Source organism: Tympanuchus pallidicinctus, unplaced genomic scaffold (genome assembly GCF_026119805.1).
Source record: "Tympanuchus pallidicinctus isolate F22 unplaced genomic scaffold, pur_lepc_1.0 scaffold40, whole genome shotgun sequence".
Classification (NCBI taxonomy): Eukaryota; Metazoa; Chordata; class Aves; order Galliformes; family Phasianidae; genus Tympanuchus; species Tympanuchus pallidicinctus.
The window spans coordinates 1,966,631-1,980,472 of NW_026294759.1; the positions used below are offsets into that span (position 1 = coordinate 1,966,631).

General features: G+C 49.4%; 2 protein-coding genes across 2 annotated transcripts; one reads left to right on the forward strand and one right to left on the reverse strand.

Moving 5' to 3' along the window:
• The first annotated feature begins 22 nt into the window (after window positions 1-22).
• On the forward strand, window positions 23-10,725 carry GNB3 (G protein subunit beta 3). The gene is made up of 10 exons (XM_052701733.1): window positions 23-1,695; window positions 6,497-6,597; window positions 7,137-7,175; window positions 7,341-7,447; window positions 7,559-7,622; window positions 7,747-7,909; window positions 8,007-8,073; window positions 8,529-8,730; window positions 9,496-9,712; window positions 10,516-10,725. Exons 2-10 carry the CDS (start codon window positions 6,541-6,543, stop codon window positions 10,620-10,622), a joined length of 1,023 nt encoding a protein of 340 aa, XP_052557693.1. The 5' UTR covers window positions 23-1,695; window positions 6,497-6,540; the 3' UTR covers window positions 10,623-10,725.
• A 968-nt stretch (window positions 10,726-11,693) lies between these two features.
• Window positions 11,694-13,752, reverse strand: CDCA3 (cell division cycle associated 3). The gene is made up of 5 exons (XM_052701746.1): window positions 13,577-13,752; window positions 13,384-13,504; window positions 13,109-13,315; window positions 12,434-12,555; window positions 11,694-12,061 (listed from the first exon to the last, which is right to left on the reverse strand). Exons 1-5 carry the CDS (start codon window positions 13,694-13,696, stop codon window positions 11,924-11,926), a joined length of 708 nt encoding a protein of 235 aa, XP_052557706.1. The 5' UTR covers window positions 13,697-13,752; the 3' UTR covers window positions 11,694-11,923.
• Window positions 13,753-13,842: the final 90 nt, after the last annotated feature.

Here is a 13,842-nt window from a genome sequence, read left to right on the forward strand (position 1 = left end):
AAAGAAAACAAAGTATTTGTCCAGATGCCATCTACTTGTAATAGGGTAAGAAAGCTCTGCTATGGCTTACCCCTGGAAAACTTGGGAGCTCTTTTAAAGAAAAAGCACTGTACACTCACATTTCCCTGAAGTGGGGTGTTTTGTTTTGTTTTAATTCATGCACCAAATTGTCTGTGAAGGCAAATATTTAGTTTATTATTTTCCATGCTGATATAGAGACAATCTGCTGTCATTGCCCAGGGGATTAGTGTCCAGAGATGGGATTATATTGTAGCCAAGCAGGAACTGAATGAGGTGGATATGGAGCGTGAAAAAGAGCAGTGAGCATTTTCTTGGGAAGCGTGTAACTTCAAGGCCTATGAAACAGGCCTTGATGTGAGCTGCATAGAGACCACAAATGTGGTATGGAAGGAAATAAGTCTGAACAGTTGGGGCCAGTTTGGTAGGAGGTGCATGAGCGTTCCCCTCCCTGCTGTTTGGCTCAAGGCCTCTTGCCTAGTGGAACATGTTGTGTTAGCTTCAGTCCTACAGTGCTGAAGAAGCTGGACTGAAGTAAGGAAGACCTTCCCCGTTCTGAATCCTGCCACTTCCTTAATATGCAAACCTGGGAATCATGCATCAACAACCCTTTTTGTCTCCTGATCTTCCCAGGATCATGGGAAAAAGAAAATTTGATGTGTGCATTTCAAATTCGCTACCCTTAAAAGGAGATCCACAAGCTCCTTGCATCCACAGGTTCTTCCCAGTGATTTACTTGGGATCGCTGGATGTCTCCTGCTTGATGAGACCCTTTTTGGTGGGATGTGGGGCCAGTGTCCACAGCTCTGGCTTGCTCTACCCAAAGGTGGCTTGGGTGATTAGACTGATGGCTTCCTGACGTCAGATGAGATCCGTTAAAAGGTATTTATCTCAGGCTTGGGCCAAAGCTGCGGGAGAGATTAAAAAAGATTGAGGCCAAGATAATCCCCTCGCAGCATCCCACTAAAGTGGCTGCCAAAAGGCACACCACCAAATCTTTTGCTGCTCCTGGCCTCTGCGCCCAGTTCTGTTTTCCCCACGCAGAGCTGGAGTTTGCTGCCCAGAGAGGCTGGGACCCCTGCCCTACACCACTGTGGGTCTTGCCTTGGCAGGACTGCTGTGAGTGACACAATTTCCTCTTCCTGGCGTGCACAGGGCACAAGTGGCACTCTGTATCTGCAAAAATGGGAAATTTCTGTGGACGTGAGGTACATGAGCCCTGCCCCAGTGGTTTATAATCCTAGCCTGTTCTGGCTAATCTTCACTTTATTAGTCCGTGGCTCACATAAACATGGATTCAAATGTGCCCGCAATGTTTGCTTTCCCTTCAGGAGGAGTGTGCTACTCTCTCTTTTCACCCCTCCCCATCCACCTGCTTTGCATTACGTCCCAATCCGATTTCCCCAAGTCTCTGGTGTCTGATTTAATTTGCCTGACGCTGCTCCTGGAATCAGCCCTCCCCCGGCCCCTCCCGTCCACAGCCTTCCAGCTCCCCATGGGGAGATCAGTCCTGGGAGAGGTTGAGGAGCTGAGAAGGAGCGAGGGTGGACAACAGGACCGATTGGGCACCACGAGGGGACGAGGACCTTCTGGCTGGAGGGAAGCCATCCTCAGCTGGGAGGCAGGCTGTGAGACTCCCAGCTAGGGAAAGCGACCCAGCCTACGCTACAGATCCTGGTAAGGATGCTGCTTTGTTGCTCCCCATGTCACTGTGGTGAAGCTGACGCTTGGGACGCTGGGTTTCTTGGTCTGATGCTGTGGCGTGCACTGGGATTTTTGCACAGGTGCTGATCCTGTGTGCAGGTATCTGAGGAAGAGGGAGGGAAGAGATGGTGGAGAAGTTGGCGATGGTGCTCAGGTGCCTTTACAGTGATGAGGGGTTCTGGACAGGATGAGGTCACTTGTTCTCACCATGAGAGCTAAATCCCACTGGCTTCCAGACTGGTGCAGGTGGGCAGTGCCTCCCCTGAGGGAGCTGGTGCCCACCACCCTGTGCAACTCTATGCTACCGGTGTGTTCCTGCACACTTCTTTGCAATCAGTTTTTTTTTTTTTTGATGGAGAGCAGCCCACAGAAAGAGGAACAGAGCAGGGTAATTTTAACCTGGCTTTTGATCTCCATCAAAGGAGAGGGGGATCATCTCTGTATCCGGCTCTGCAAGGAGCCCAGGGTCACCAGGGCGAGCATGCAAGGCCAGCCAGGGGATTATGCGGAGACCCAGGGATGCTACCTATTAATATTCAACCTTCCTTCCAGCATCTTTCCCCTTGCAATTTGCAGCTCTCATTCAGCATCCCACAGAGAGACCACTCCCTGCCCAGTGCAGGGCAGTTCACCCTGAGAAAATTTGAGGGTCCAATTCCCTTTTCTCCCACATATTGCTCACCCCATTCCCACAAGCACATGGTGCAGGTGGCTCAGCAGGACTGTGCCTGGGAGTGTAGGATGGAATGCTGCCCTGACATGGTGCAAAGTACATGGCTACTGCCCTGACAAGTCACGGTTTGGCAGCAAAAGGCAGGGAAGGTGCCCAGGGGCTCAGAATGAGTCTGGCAGTCCCCCAACAAAAGTAATGCAGCAGGGGGCTCCAGCCAGCTCACCAGAAAAGGCAGAAGGGGAAAGCACAGTGAAAGAGAGCAGAGAGAGGAAAGCTGCTTTCCAAGTCTAAGAACTGTCAACTGGATGAGCGTGACCAACGCAGAGAGCCGAAGAGGGGCTGAGGTGGTCTGACTGAGCACAGGCTGTTTGCATTGCAGTGCTCTCCAGGTGTGTGGGGCTCACTAGAGGCACGGCGCTATGGAGCAGTGCTGATGTCATGGGTCCTCTCCTGCTCTGTTGTAGCACAAGGGTGACAGTGGTAAAAATGATTTCTCAGAGGAGCATAACAATTTGGTTTCCTCTACTGCTTAGCATTGATCTGAAAGAGCCATTACTTCCAGAAAGCACTGGGATTGCATCATTTGGAAACCTTTCCATTTAACACCAATCTTGTCAGCCTCCGTGAGCTTATCTGCAGATCTGTAAGAAATGTGCATCCCTAAGGTCCTGCTCAGGGCAGTACTGTGCCTTGGCCAGGCTCCAAGCTCCATTCCATGTTCTCTTCATCTTCACAGATTCAGTTCCCCCATTTCCTGCCCTAAATTTACATGACAAGCTGTTCTTCCGCACATCTGCCATGGTCCTCTGAGCATACAGCAGTGCTGCAGTGGGGACTTCATCACTTGCTCAGAACAAATTTCAGTGGAATGTGATGGGTGGAGGTGAAAGGTGAAACTAGGGCTATTATTACTGCTCATCTGTGGCTCCTTGTCCTGAGGCTGAGAACAATTCCCAACATCATTTAGATTGTTCCCTCAGAGGGATTTAAAGATTCAGGTGGAGATCTGAACCTGACCTGCACCTTCTCTATACTTAGCCCTTTTTATCCATCCTTGAGATCATGTCCCTGCCCTTTGATCTTCCTGTCAACTCTGAAAGCCCTGCATCTTGTCATGCATGTTGGTAGAGGGTAAAGAAGACTCCTAGGAAATGGCTCTCTAGTGCCGTATTTGAGAAAAATATACATCCAGGAAAGGAAGAGACCAAGTTAAAAACAAAAACGAAAAACAACAAACAGAAGAGATACAGAAGAATCTGTGGACTCAAGGAATGCTGGGGGACGTGCATGCAGCCAGTTTCATTTGGGCAAGGCTTGCAGGAATGGAGGGAACAGAGAAAAAATGTCTCTCTTTACTGTGCATGTCTAAGCAGACAAAAACAGAAGTCCACAAGGATGGCTAAGGGAAGGCAAATGGATGGTGATTTCAGACAGGCAAAGGTCTGTGAAAAGGTGGGCTGCAAAACAGAGAGACAGTGCTGTTCCAGCCAGGAAAAGCTTGAGGATGAGTTCTCTCTGGTGACAACATCGTGGTCCAAGGGGATGGCATGGAGCTGCACTGGGAGCAGAGGGCAGTGGGGCCCTGGAACAAACTGCCCAGGGCAATGGGCATGGCCCCAAGCTGTCAGAGTTCAAGGAGTGTTTGAACACCACTCTCAGACATAGGGTTTGAGGTTTGGGTGGTGCTGTGTGGAGCCAGAATTTGGGCTCAGTGATCCTTGTGGATCCCCCTTCAAACTTGGGATTTTCTATGGTTCTGTGATTCTGTGGAAGAGATTACCACAGAAGACAAGCCTTCATGCTTTGGGGACCAAACAGAGGAGGACAGAAGGAGAGAGTGAACTGGGAAGCAGAAACAGGCATCTGGTGCTAAGGGCTGTGGAGACATGATGGAGGGGAGGTAGGATTGGTCCTGGGGAAAACTATGAGAAGGCAAATTCTGGACCAGAATGAAGGAGCTGGTCTGCTTGGGGATGCTGAAGGTTCAGGTTTACCACTTAGTGTGCTAGGAGACAGTGACCAAAGCTGCACACAGCATCCAGAGCTTGTCCGTACAGCAAAGCTGAGGGACAAACATCACAAGGTGAGGAGCCTGCTGCTGGAAGTTGCAAGGCCTCCTCAGCATCTGCCCAGTCAGCCAGTGAGCTGAGGGATGGAGTGAGTTGTTCAATTCTTTTCCAAAGAGAAGTGCCTTCAGGTGGGTTTTCAGGACATTATTCTTTGTTCCACCTTTGGCTCCCGTTGTTCCACCTCTGGGAGCAATCTCGTCACCACTGCTCTGTCAAGAGAAAGAAAAAGCAGTGGCAAGGGGCTAGCTCAGGTGCTGATCTCCCCCCCATCATTCTATACAGCTGAGTCTGACAGCCCTAAGCCACCACTAGGATGCATTCCTCAGGCTCTGACATGGTGTCCCTGGGCCTGCACCCTGCGCCCTAACCATGCGTGGTACAGGCAGCAGGCAAGGGGCAGCCATGCTGTAACACTGTTCAGGCTTGCAGGCAGCTGGTACAAGACTTCCTCTGCAAAGAGTAGTCTGAAAAATCCTCTCCTTAGGATAAATACCTGCCTCCTGGGAGCTGAGGGAAACCTGCATCTCGCTCAGCAAACTCTGACCAAGCAGAATTTAATCCTGCTTGAAGCAGCAAAAGACAGAGCTGCTTAGGGGAAGAGATTCTGAAGAGAAAATCAAAGAGTTCATGAGGAGCAACTATATAAAGATGGTAAGCAAAATTGGGATTCAGGAGCTGTCAATGCCTGGGGAGTGCCCACAGCCAGAGAGCAGCCTGGCATGGAGAAAGCAAGGCCTTTGGGCAACAGGCCAAAGCAGGATGGAATGCTATGGCTCACAGAGGGTAGCAGTAGTTCTGCAGGTCCTTGGAGTCTTACAGGCCTTGGACAAAGTGCCAGCTTTAAGGATGAACACCTAAAACATTTTTGGACACATATTCCTACCAAGGAAAAAGACTGAAATAATAAAGACCATATTTGTCTTCAAGAGTGAAGATGTCAGAATCACTGGTGGAGTTTTAAGTATGCCAAATGGAAAAGAGAGAACAAAACTGAGATGTTGTTCAATCTTATAGTGTAGCTGTAACTTGAACATGAATTGCAGTTCTGGTTCATTGCCCTCTCTATGCAAGCGTACCATCTATGCTCTGTAAACAACTGAAAAGTGCTTAGAGAACAACAGAGGTGATGGGATGCAACAGTTTACATGTAAAGAATGACTAATCGTGCTCTGCGTTCTGCAAAAGGGATGGATAAAGATGAATATGACAAATATTCATAGATATGAATATGACAATAGAATGATAGAATAGATATGATAGATATATGATAGAATAGATATTTATCTATTCACCTCAGCATCACTCACATACAATTCTGAGTGATGCTGAGGTGAATAGAGACCATTTATTTGCAGATTCTTTCGACTCAAAAGAACCTCCAAGTGGAACTAGTGCCTTTTGGGTGTATCAGAACCAGGAACTTCTTCATAAAGCATGCTACTGAGTTGTGGAATTCCTCACCACTGTGCACTGAAGATACTAAACTTTGACTATGGTACAAAAAGTGACAGGACAACTGTGTAGAAAACCTGTGAAAGCCTTGCATATCGTAAATGCTGCCACTAGCTTTGGAAGCTAGTGAAAAACCGGGCTAGGAAAATAGGAGAAATACCACTGTCTGCTTATGCTAATCTCAGATTCCTCCCGAGGTGTCCACATTATTATTATTATTATTATTATTAATTAGTTTTATTTTATTTAAACTAGAAGAGAACTTCGTTAGAGCAATCCCTCAGTTTCCTTGATGGAGGACTGGTGAGCAATGCCTGTTGATGCAAGTGCAGCAGAACTTCAGCAAGAAGTTCTTCAGCTTCTCAGTGTTCATGTAAGCAGGACACAAGACCAAAAGGATGTTTGATGAGGTCTAGCATGACCTTCCCAAATGCTAAAGGCATTGACTGGGTACAGTGAGACATTTCAGTCGTTCAACCAAAAATCAGCCTTTATCAGAGACACCTGCATTTCCATAACTGAGCAGTCTTATTGTAGGCCTTTCTACCTCACATCTCTCTCCCTTAATTTGTCTTCCCAGATTGAAGGTTGCCCACGTGGAAAAGCCACCTCTAGCTCAGAAAGATGGGAGAAATGGAACAGATGAAGCAGGAGGCTGAGCAGCTGAAGAAGCAGATTGCGGTAACGCTGGCAATAGTCATGAAACTGCTGGCAGAGTGTCTATCCCTTGTGTCTAAGTCTCCAACTTGGAGCTGAGCTTTCTCCAAGTACATCCTTGGAGCCTTCTGCAGCACCGCACAGCCCTCTATGTACTAATGGAGATCTTCCTAGTATGGAGGGAGGGATTGGAAGGAAAAGTAGACAACAAGGGGGAGAATGGAATGGACATTGACATCATGACTGCAGATGAGCAAAGACTAATTCATCTCCAGACCTCTGTCTGTGGGGGCAGCTGATGTTCTGTCAGGCTGGAGGATTCATGGAAAAGATGTTGCATGGGGAACTGGGCAGCCTTAGACTCACCTCTCTACTGCTTGTTTGACTGGTGCTGAGCAGCCCTTATCACAAAGCAGGAACTCCCTGTGCTGGGTACAATACAAACTAAGCAAAACTCCTATCCATTTTAAATGAGACTGTAGGGAAGGCCTCTGAATTGTACTTGCTGTTGCCTCCGTCACACACCTTTTTTTCTGTCTCATCCACTCTTGTCTCTCCTCCAGGATGCCCGGAAAGCTTGTGCAGACACAACACTTGCTCAGGTAAGGGCCAGGACTGATTGGGCAGGTTAACATGCATGAGGTCAGCTAGCATCACTTCCAAGGGGACTCTCCAGGTTGGAAGCAATTAGGAAGCAGGGATAGGGAGGCAGTACAGCTCCTGTTGGTCCCAGATTAATTATTTCCCTCCCCCTGCTCTTTCCTCAGATTGTGTCTGGAATGGAGGTTGTCGGCCGCATTCAGATGCGGACCCGAAGGACTCTGCGTGGGCACTTGGCCAAGATCTACGCCATGCACTGGTCAACAGACTCCAAGTGAGAAAGATGCTGCTGATCTGCTGGGTGCCTGGCAACATGTAGATATAGAGAGCAAGAAGGCTCTGGCAAAGAAAGACCTACTAACACAATCTTATTCCTTTCTTGCAGACTACTGGTCAGTGCCTCACAAGACGGGAAACTGATTGTGTGGGACACATACACAACTAACAAGGTAACAGTTATGTGGTTGCAGAAAACTGGGATGGGATGCAGGATTGGAGCCCTTCAGATGCCCTCAACCTGCTCTCCCATCTCCTCTGCTGCCAGAGACCAGACATGGTTTCTTGTCCTCCCAGGTTCACGCCATCCCTTTGCGTTCCTCCTGGGTCATGACCTGTGCCTATGCACCCTCAGGTAATTTTGTGGCCTGCGGGGGCCTTGACAACATGTGCTCCATCTACAACCTCAAGACACGTGAAGGCAATGTCAAAGTGAGCAGGGAACTCTCAGCTCACACAGGTGGGTGTTCTGCCTGTCAGCGCCTGGGTGCCTCTGCTTCCAAATCTCACTCTTCTAGCCCTGCTCTGTCTCATATTCGTTGGTTCCTGCTCCCCAGGTTACCTCTCCTGCTGCCGGTTTCTTGATGACAACAGTATTGTGACTAGCTCTGGAGATACCACGTGGTAAGTGTTATCCTCTGTATCTTATTGACACAAGCAGCCACAGGCACTGAAAACTCACACTGGTTCCATCATATACTGTATTTTGGGAGAGCTCTGCCTCATGGTGGTATGTGATCTCAGGCGCAGACTCTATGCAGCCCCTCTGGCTATTATGGCTGAACAAGTGGTACTCTTTCTGCAGCATCTTTCTTTCCACTTTATGTAAGGATGTTTTACCTGAAGGCCACAAAGAGCAACTCAAGAAGCCAGACTCTGCTCTGCAGCTGCTGTTTTTCCCTGTGCAGGTTGGGTCAAGATACAGGTCTATCGGTGAAACGGGTCTATACTCCCGCTCATCTCATGTGGTAGCCAGGCCCATGACTTCCCTCCTTTTCCTTGCAAGCAGAACAACTCTTTAAGCCAGCTAACAGCACTGTATGGCCTTGTCTGGCTCTGACAAGTTCTCTCTTCCACAGTGCACTCTGGGACATTGAGACAGGGCAGCAGAAGACCGTTTTCCTGGGTCACACTGGAGACTGTATGAGCTTGGCAGTTTCCCCAGACTTCAAACTGTTCATCTCTGGAGCCTGTGATGCCACTGCCAAACTGTGGGACGTGCGGGAGGGTACCTGCCGCCAGACATTCTCAGGGCATGAGTCTGACATCAATGCCATCTGCGTACGTATGCCTTCTGTGTGGTAGAGGGGAAAAAAGAAAAAAGAGGATGGGCCAGCAATGAAATAGAATCTCAGGTCAAAGTTGAGAGAGGCTGTCAGTCACATGAGGAACAAGGGTCTTGGGATTCAGCCTGAAGCAAAGAGGGCTTGAGTTCAGGTTGGGGGCTGGTTCTTCCCAGGCACTGGGGCACCAAAGCACCTGCCATTCTTCAAGCCTGGCTTGGACCCAGCTAGTACACTGTCATCTGTGGAGCTCAGCACGATAACACGTGTTTATGCTGCTTTGCTTGTACCAGCTGTTGGGAACCTCAGCTTCGGCATGATCTAGGAGCCTTGACAGAAGACACAAGTGAGGTAGCTGGAATATCTGATTTAGCTGAAAGTCTTGTCTTCAGCTTGTAGGGGTGCTAACTTGGGATCACAAGATCATCTGAAGAGGAAACCTATGTAAGACAGCAGAGAGATCTGGGAAAGTATCCACCGTAGAGGCAAGGATTCAAACCAGAGCCTTAGAGGTGACAGAACAGTATACAGTGTCATCTCTTTCTGCTAATTAAATGGGTCTGCTGGCTTCCTGCAATGTACAGCTTCTCTCACCTGACACGTGGCTATTCTTCTGCCACACCTGTGTAGCTTGATTTTTGCTCTGGGGGCTGGGGCAGGACACACCCAAGAAGCACTTATGAGAAGGTGGCTTCCTGATGGTTAGCAGAGAGGTGAAAATCCATAAGAACAGCCTCATTGAAATCCGATGTGCCCTTCACAGTTCTTCCCTAATGGCGAAGCCATCTGCACTGGCTCAGATGATGCCACCTGCCGCCTCTTTGACCTCCGGGCAGACCAGGAGCTCATAGTGTACTCTCACGAAAGCATCATCTGCGGAATCACATCAGTCGCCTTCTCCCGCAGCGGGCGCCTCTTGCTTGCTGGATATGATGACTTCAATTGCAACATCTGGGACTCCCTGAAAGCAGAACGTGTGGGTGAGTGGCTCCTGGAAGTACCCCTTTCATTCTCTGCAGAGGTCTTCTATCCCTACCAAAGAAAGGAAAAGCAACGTACCCCTAATTTTTCTGAAAGGGACACATCCTATACCAACCAAAACTCAGCAGTGCTTTCTTATGCTTAAATAATAAATAAACTATCTTACAAAATGTTGGCTTTAATGTTAATCAGGTCAAGGCTTTAAACAAGTTTTTCAGAAGGGAAAAGTGTCAATATTCCTCTTAGCTAAACTGCTCTCAAACATCAGTATTATTTCATACATTCTTACAGCGCTGCACAGTGGCCAGGCACCAAGCTGAGCATGGATCTGGGCTTCTATCCAGCACCTTTGAATGTTCTGATGCAAAGGATACGCCTAGTTACTATCTTTCTTCCAGACATGGCTCCTAGTCCCCCAAAACTTATCAGAGCCCACGTTTGATCTCCAAGAGCATTGCTCTTTTAGTTTTGTCAAGGACACCTTCCTTTCTTAGCCTTACAATGGCTCCATGGTGAAAACAGTTGGCAACGATCTCTTGCATTGAGGATGCTTCTAGCTGGACCTTCTTAAGAACATTGGTCCTTGGCCAGATACTCTAGTTGTACACCATGCACAAATGTTCTTCTGCACACTTGCTCTTATTAGCCAGGTACAGATTGCTAATCACGTTTTGCGGGAACAGAATGATGCATAAGAGACTGGGCAACACAGACTGTGGGGAAAGCACTCAGCTCAGTTAAGCCTTTTGCCTTCTCCCAGCCCTATTTCTTCTACTGATTTCTCATCATCTTCTCCCATCAGGAATCCTTTCTGGCCACGACAACAGGGTGAGCTGCTTGGGCGTTACAGCAGATGGCATGGCTGTTGCCACTGGCTCCTGGGACAGCTTCCTCAAGATTTGGAACTAAGGACAGCAGAGGAGAGAGAAAGAACAGCGGAAGCATGGCCCACGGCAACCGCATCATCAGCCAAGCACAACAGAAACACCCACTTGTCACTCTCACTTCTCTCTACACACAGGTTGCTTACAGGGGTCTCCTAGAGTGAAAGGGGAAGTAGGGGGAGCACACACACTGGCTGTTCTCTCTAAGTAAGCCTAAATTCTTGCAGGCTTGAAGACCTACAAAACACATCAGTTATATCTCTGGACTTTCCAGTACAGCTCAAACACTGCATCTTCCTCCAAACACCACCACCCACATTTGGTATCCAGCCCTTGGAGGACCCCTCATTCAACACCTCTGTCCTAGACCTTTGATTTAACTATACCTAGCTTCTGTGGGGCTGTCATACTTCTGCAGGCAGCCTCAGAGATGTACTAGGCTTGAGATTTCTAATATGCAACCTTTACCAAGCAGGTAGTGTAACTTGGGCTCACTTTCTATTGGGAAAAACTTAAGACTTATCTATGGATAAATGGGGGGAAAAAAATAGCCCTCAGACCTTCCAGACTACCAGAGAATGTTTTGTTTATTCTTGTTTGCTTCTTGCTGTTTCTTCTCTTTTTGCCTCATTCCTATATTGTGCAGTGACCCTGTCTAACCAGTAGCCATCAGCCACCGCTTTCATGTCTGTTCTAGGTCTCTATAGTCCAGGCAAATAAAGAAAGCTGACATAAGCACCACAGACTGTTATTTCCAGAGCCTCTCTTCTCCCGTGAACACTCTCTTGATTCTCTCTCTAAAGAATGTATTCTTTTAAGTCCACAAGGAACGTGTTCCTCTGTTGTTTTGTTGAGAATAGCCCCATTTGTCCTGAAGTTCACTGCTCTGAGTTAGAATGGGGCACTGAAATTATAGCCCTGCAAGCCTTGGAGATCTGTAACAATTTAAATCTCTCAGCTCAGGAGACAGCTGAGCATCAGAGCTAATGGAAAGCTGACATATTAGTCCCTTAAACTTAGAATAAAAGAATACACACATACTGGACAAGCAGAATGCTCCTACTGTCACCTCAGATACAGAGTATCAAACACCAGCTAAGTTTTAAGATTAATTTATTTACTATAAGAACTATACAGTCAGTACAGCCTACGGAGAACCAAAGTCTGTACGTATATGAATATACATAAGGTTAAGAGTATTATCTTCCCAACAGAAAAAGGTGAAGATAAATCATGAGTCTGGAGTCTTAGTTGATTTCAGGATTTCCCAGTCCTAGAGGACTCTCTGAAAAGAGAATTACAGGAAGATGTTTGGAAAAGAAATCTCTAGTTCTCCAGAAAAGGACACTGTTGGTTTTCTTTGTTTAAATCATTCCAAGCACAGTTCCCAGCTTTGAGGTTCCTGCTCAGATCCACTGCCACATCCTTCTCCCCAGGGTTCTCCCCCAGTATGTGCTTCTTAACCTACAGAAGGAAAAAAAATGATTGTAAAATACAAACTGAGTTATTCAACTCTCAGTAAAATACGTAAGCCATTTTCATTCCATATTTGATGGAATATCTGGCACTCTAATGTAACAGCACAGGATTTTCATAGAAAATAAAGAGAGGATGCACTGGAAGGGAGTAGTATTGTGGTAGAGTTGGGAATGCAGATATGGAATAAGATTTGAGAGGGATCTAGGCATAAGATCATCCCATATAAGCATTCTCAGGATATCACCAGGCTCTACAGGTTTGGGAGACCATAGTTCCAGCCTGTGGCTATACAAAAAAATGGAGAGATTTGTTATTTCAGCCCCTTCCCCTCCCACAGTATGAAGCAGTGAGATTTACCTGACGTTGGACAGGAGCACTGGGGGAATTATCGTCTTGTAGGATACTGAAGGGAGAACGGACAATCCCACCAGAGGTTGCCAAGATCTTGTTGCTGGCCTTGCGTCTTGCATGCTTGTTCACTGAGAAGCAAAGGAAACAAGTCAGTGCATCACAACAAGGCTAAATGGTCCTGGATTTTACGTGCTTCCTGACATATGATCTCATACATGTTATCCAGAAGGTAAGAGGATCAGAACGAGACAAAGGTGGAGGCTGGCAGGGACCTCTGGATCTATCTGACCATGCTCTGCTCCAGCAGGGACACCGAGGGCTGAGTGCCAAGGACCACAGTTGGGTGGGTATTAGAGACCTCCAGGGAGAGCCCAGAGCCTGTGGGCAACCCATGCCAGGGCACCATCACCAGCGCAGCACAGAAGCGCTGCCTGGTGTTCAGAGAGAACCATGTTCTCTCTCATGAACTCTCTGGTTTGTGCCCATTGCTTCTAGTCCTGACAGTGGGCAACACTGATAAGAGCCCAGCTCTGTCCTCTGTGCACCCTCCTCTGGGGTGTAACTCTTCAATCCTTTAGAGAAGTAGTCCCCAGCCTGCCAGCTGGAAGAACCGTTGGAGACCGCTTGCTCCAGCACACACCCCCCCACAAGCAGCCCCTCAGCCACCCCCAAGGGGCTCACCAGAGGCCAGGCCGGGCCCGGCACAGCGGTGTGGCCGCAGGGTCACCTCGCAGCCGGGCTCGGAGCCCCTGTCGGGCTGCAGCTCCGCGGTGCCCCGCAGGGCTGGCTCTTCACACGCGCGCGCTGCTGCGGGTGGCGGAGGCTCCGGGGGCGCGGTGTCGACGGCGAAGGCCTCTCCGAGCTGCCTGACCAGGCACTCCACGCTGTCTGCGGGGGAAGAGACAGCGCTCAGCCCACACTGGGAATAGGCCCCGGGGAGGCGGCCCGGCACTCACCGCTCTGCGTGTCCTTCATGGGCGTGCGGGATATGCCGGGCGTCGGCGAGCGTGGGTCGGCGTCCTGAGCGCCTGCCTGGGCAGGCCCGGGCTGGGGGCTGCCGGCGGGGGAGCTCACCACCTGCGGGAGGACAGCGGGCGCTGAGGGGCCGCGGAGAGCCGTAAGGAGGGAGGAAAGGGGGAAACGCTGTACCTCAATGGGGGTGCGCAGGATGCCGGCACTCGGGGAGCGCGGATCGCTAACGTGAGCCAGGTGGCGGTTGCGGAGGGGACCGGGCACGGGAGTGGTAGGAGCACTGCCCGAGGCGCCCATAGCGGCGGGCGTGGAGCCGCGCGGTGCCCAGCCGGCGGCGCTGCCGCGATTCAAATCTCCCGCTCGGCCGCGGTGGCGCCGCCCCATTGGTCCCCGCCCGGAATAGGGCCCCGCCTCCGATCCCGCCCCGAACCCGCCCCCGCCCC

Excerpts from the sequence above, each read along its gene's own strand:
- CDCA3 (XM_052701746.1), bottom strand. The coding sequence starts at position 13,696 with ATGGGCGCCTCGGGCAGTGCTCCTACCACTCCCGTGCCCGGTCCCCTC. Across the intron at positions 13,505-13,576 it reads TCCTGCGCACCCCCATTGAG|GTGGTGAGCTCCCCCGCCGG; the intron begins GTACAGCGTTTC and ends GTCCTCCCGCAG. Across the intron at positions 12,556-13,108 it reads CGGGCCCGGCCTGGCCTCTG|TGAACAAGCATGCAAGACGC; the intron begins GTGAGCCCCTTG and ends TTTGCTTCTCAG.
- GNB3 (XM_052701733.1), top strand. The coding sequence starts at position 6,541 with ATGGGAGAAATGGAACAGATGAAGCAGGAGGCTGAGCAGCTGAAGAAG. Across the intron at positions 7,623-7,746 it reads ACACATACACAACTAACAAG|GTTCACGCCATCCCTTTGCG; the intron begins GTAACAGTTATG and ends TTGTCCTCCCAG. Across the intron at positions 7,910-8,006 it reads GGAACTCTCAGCTCACACAG|GTTACCTCTCCTGCTGCCGG; the intron begins GTGGGTGTTCTG and ends CCTGCTCCCCAG.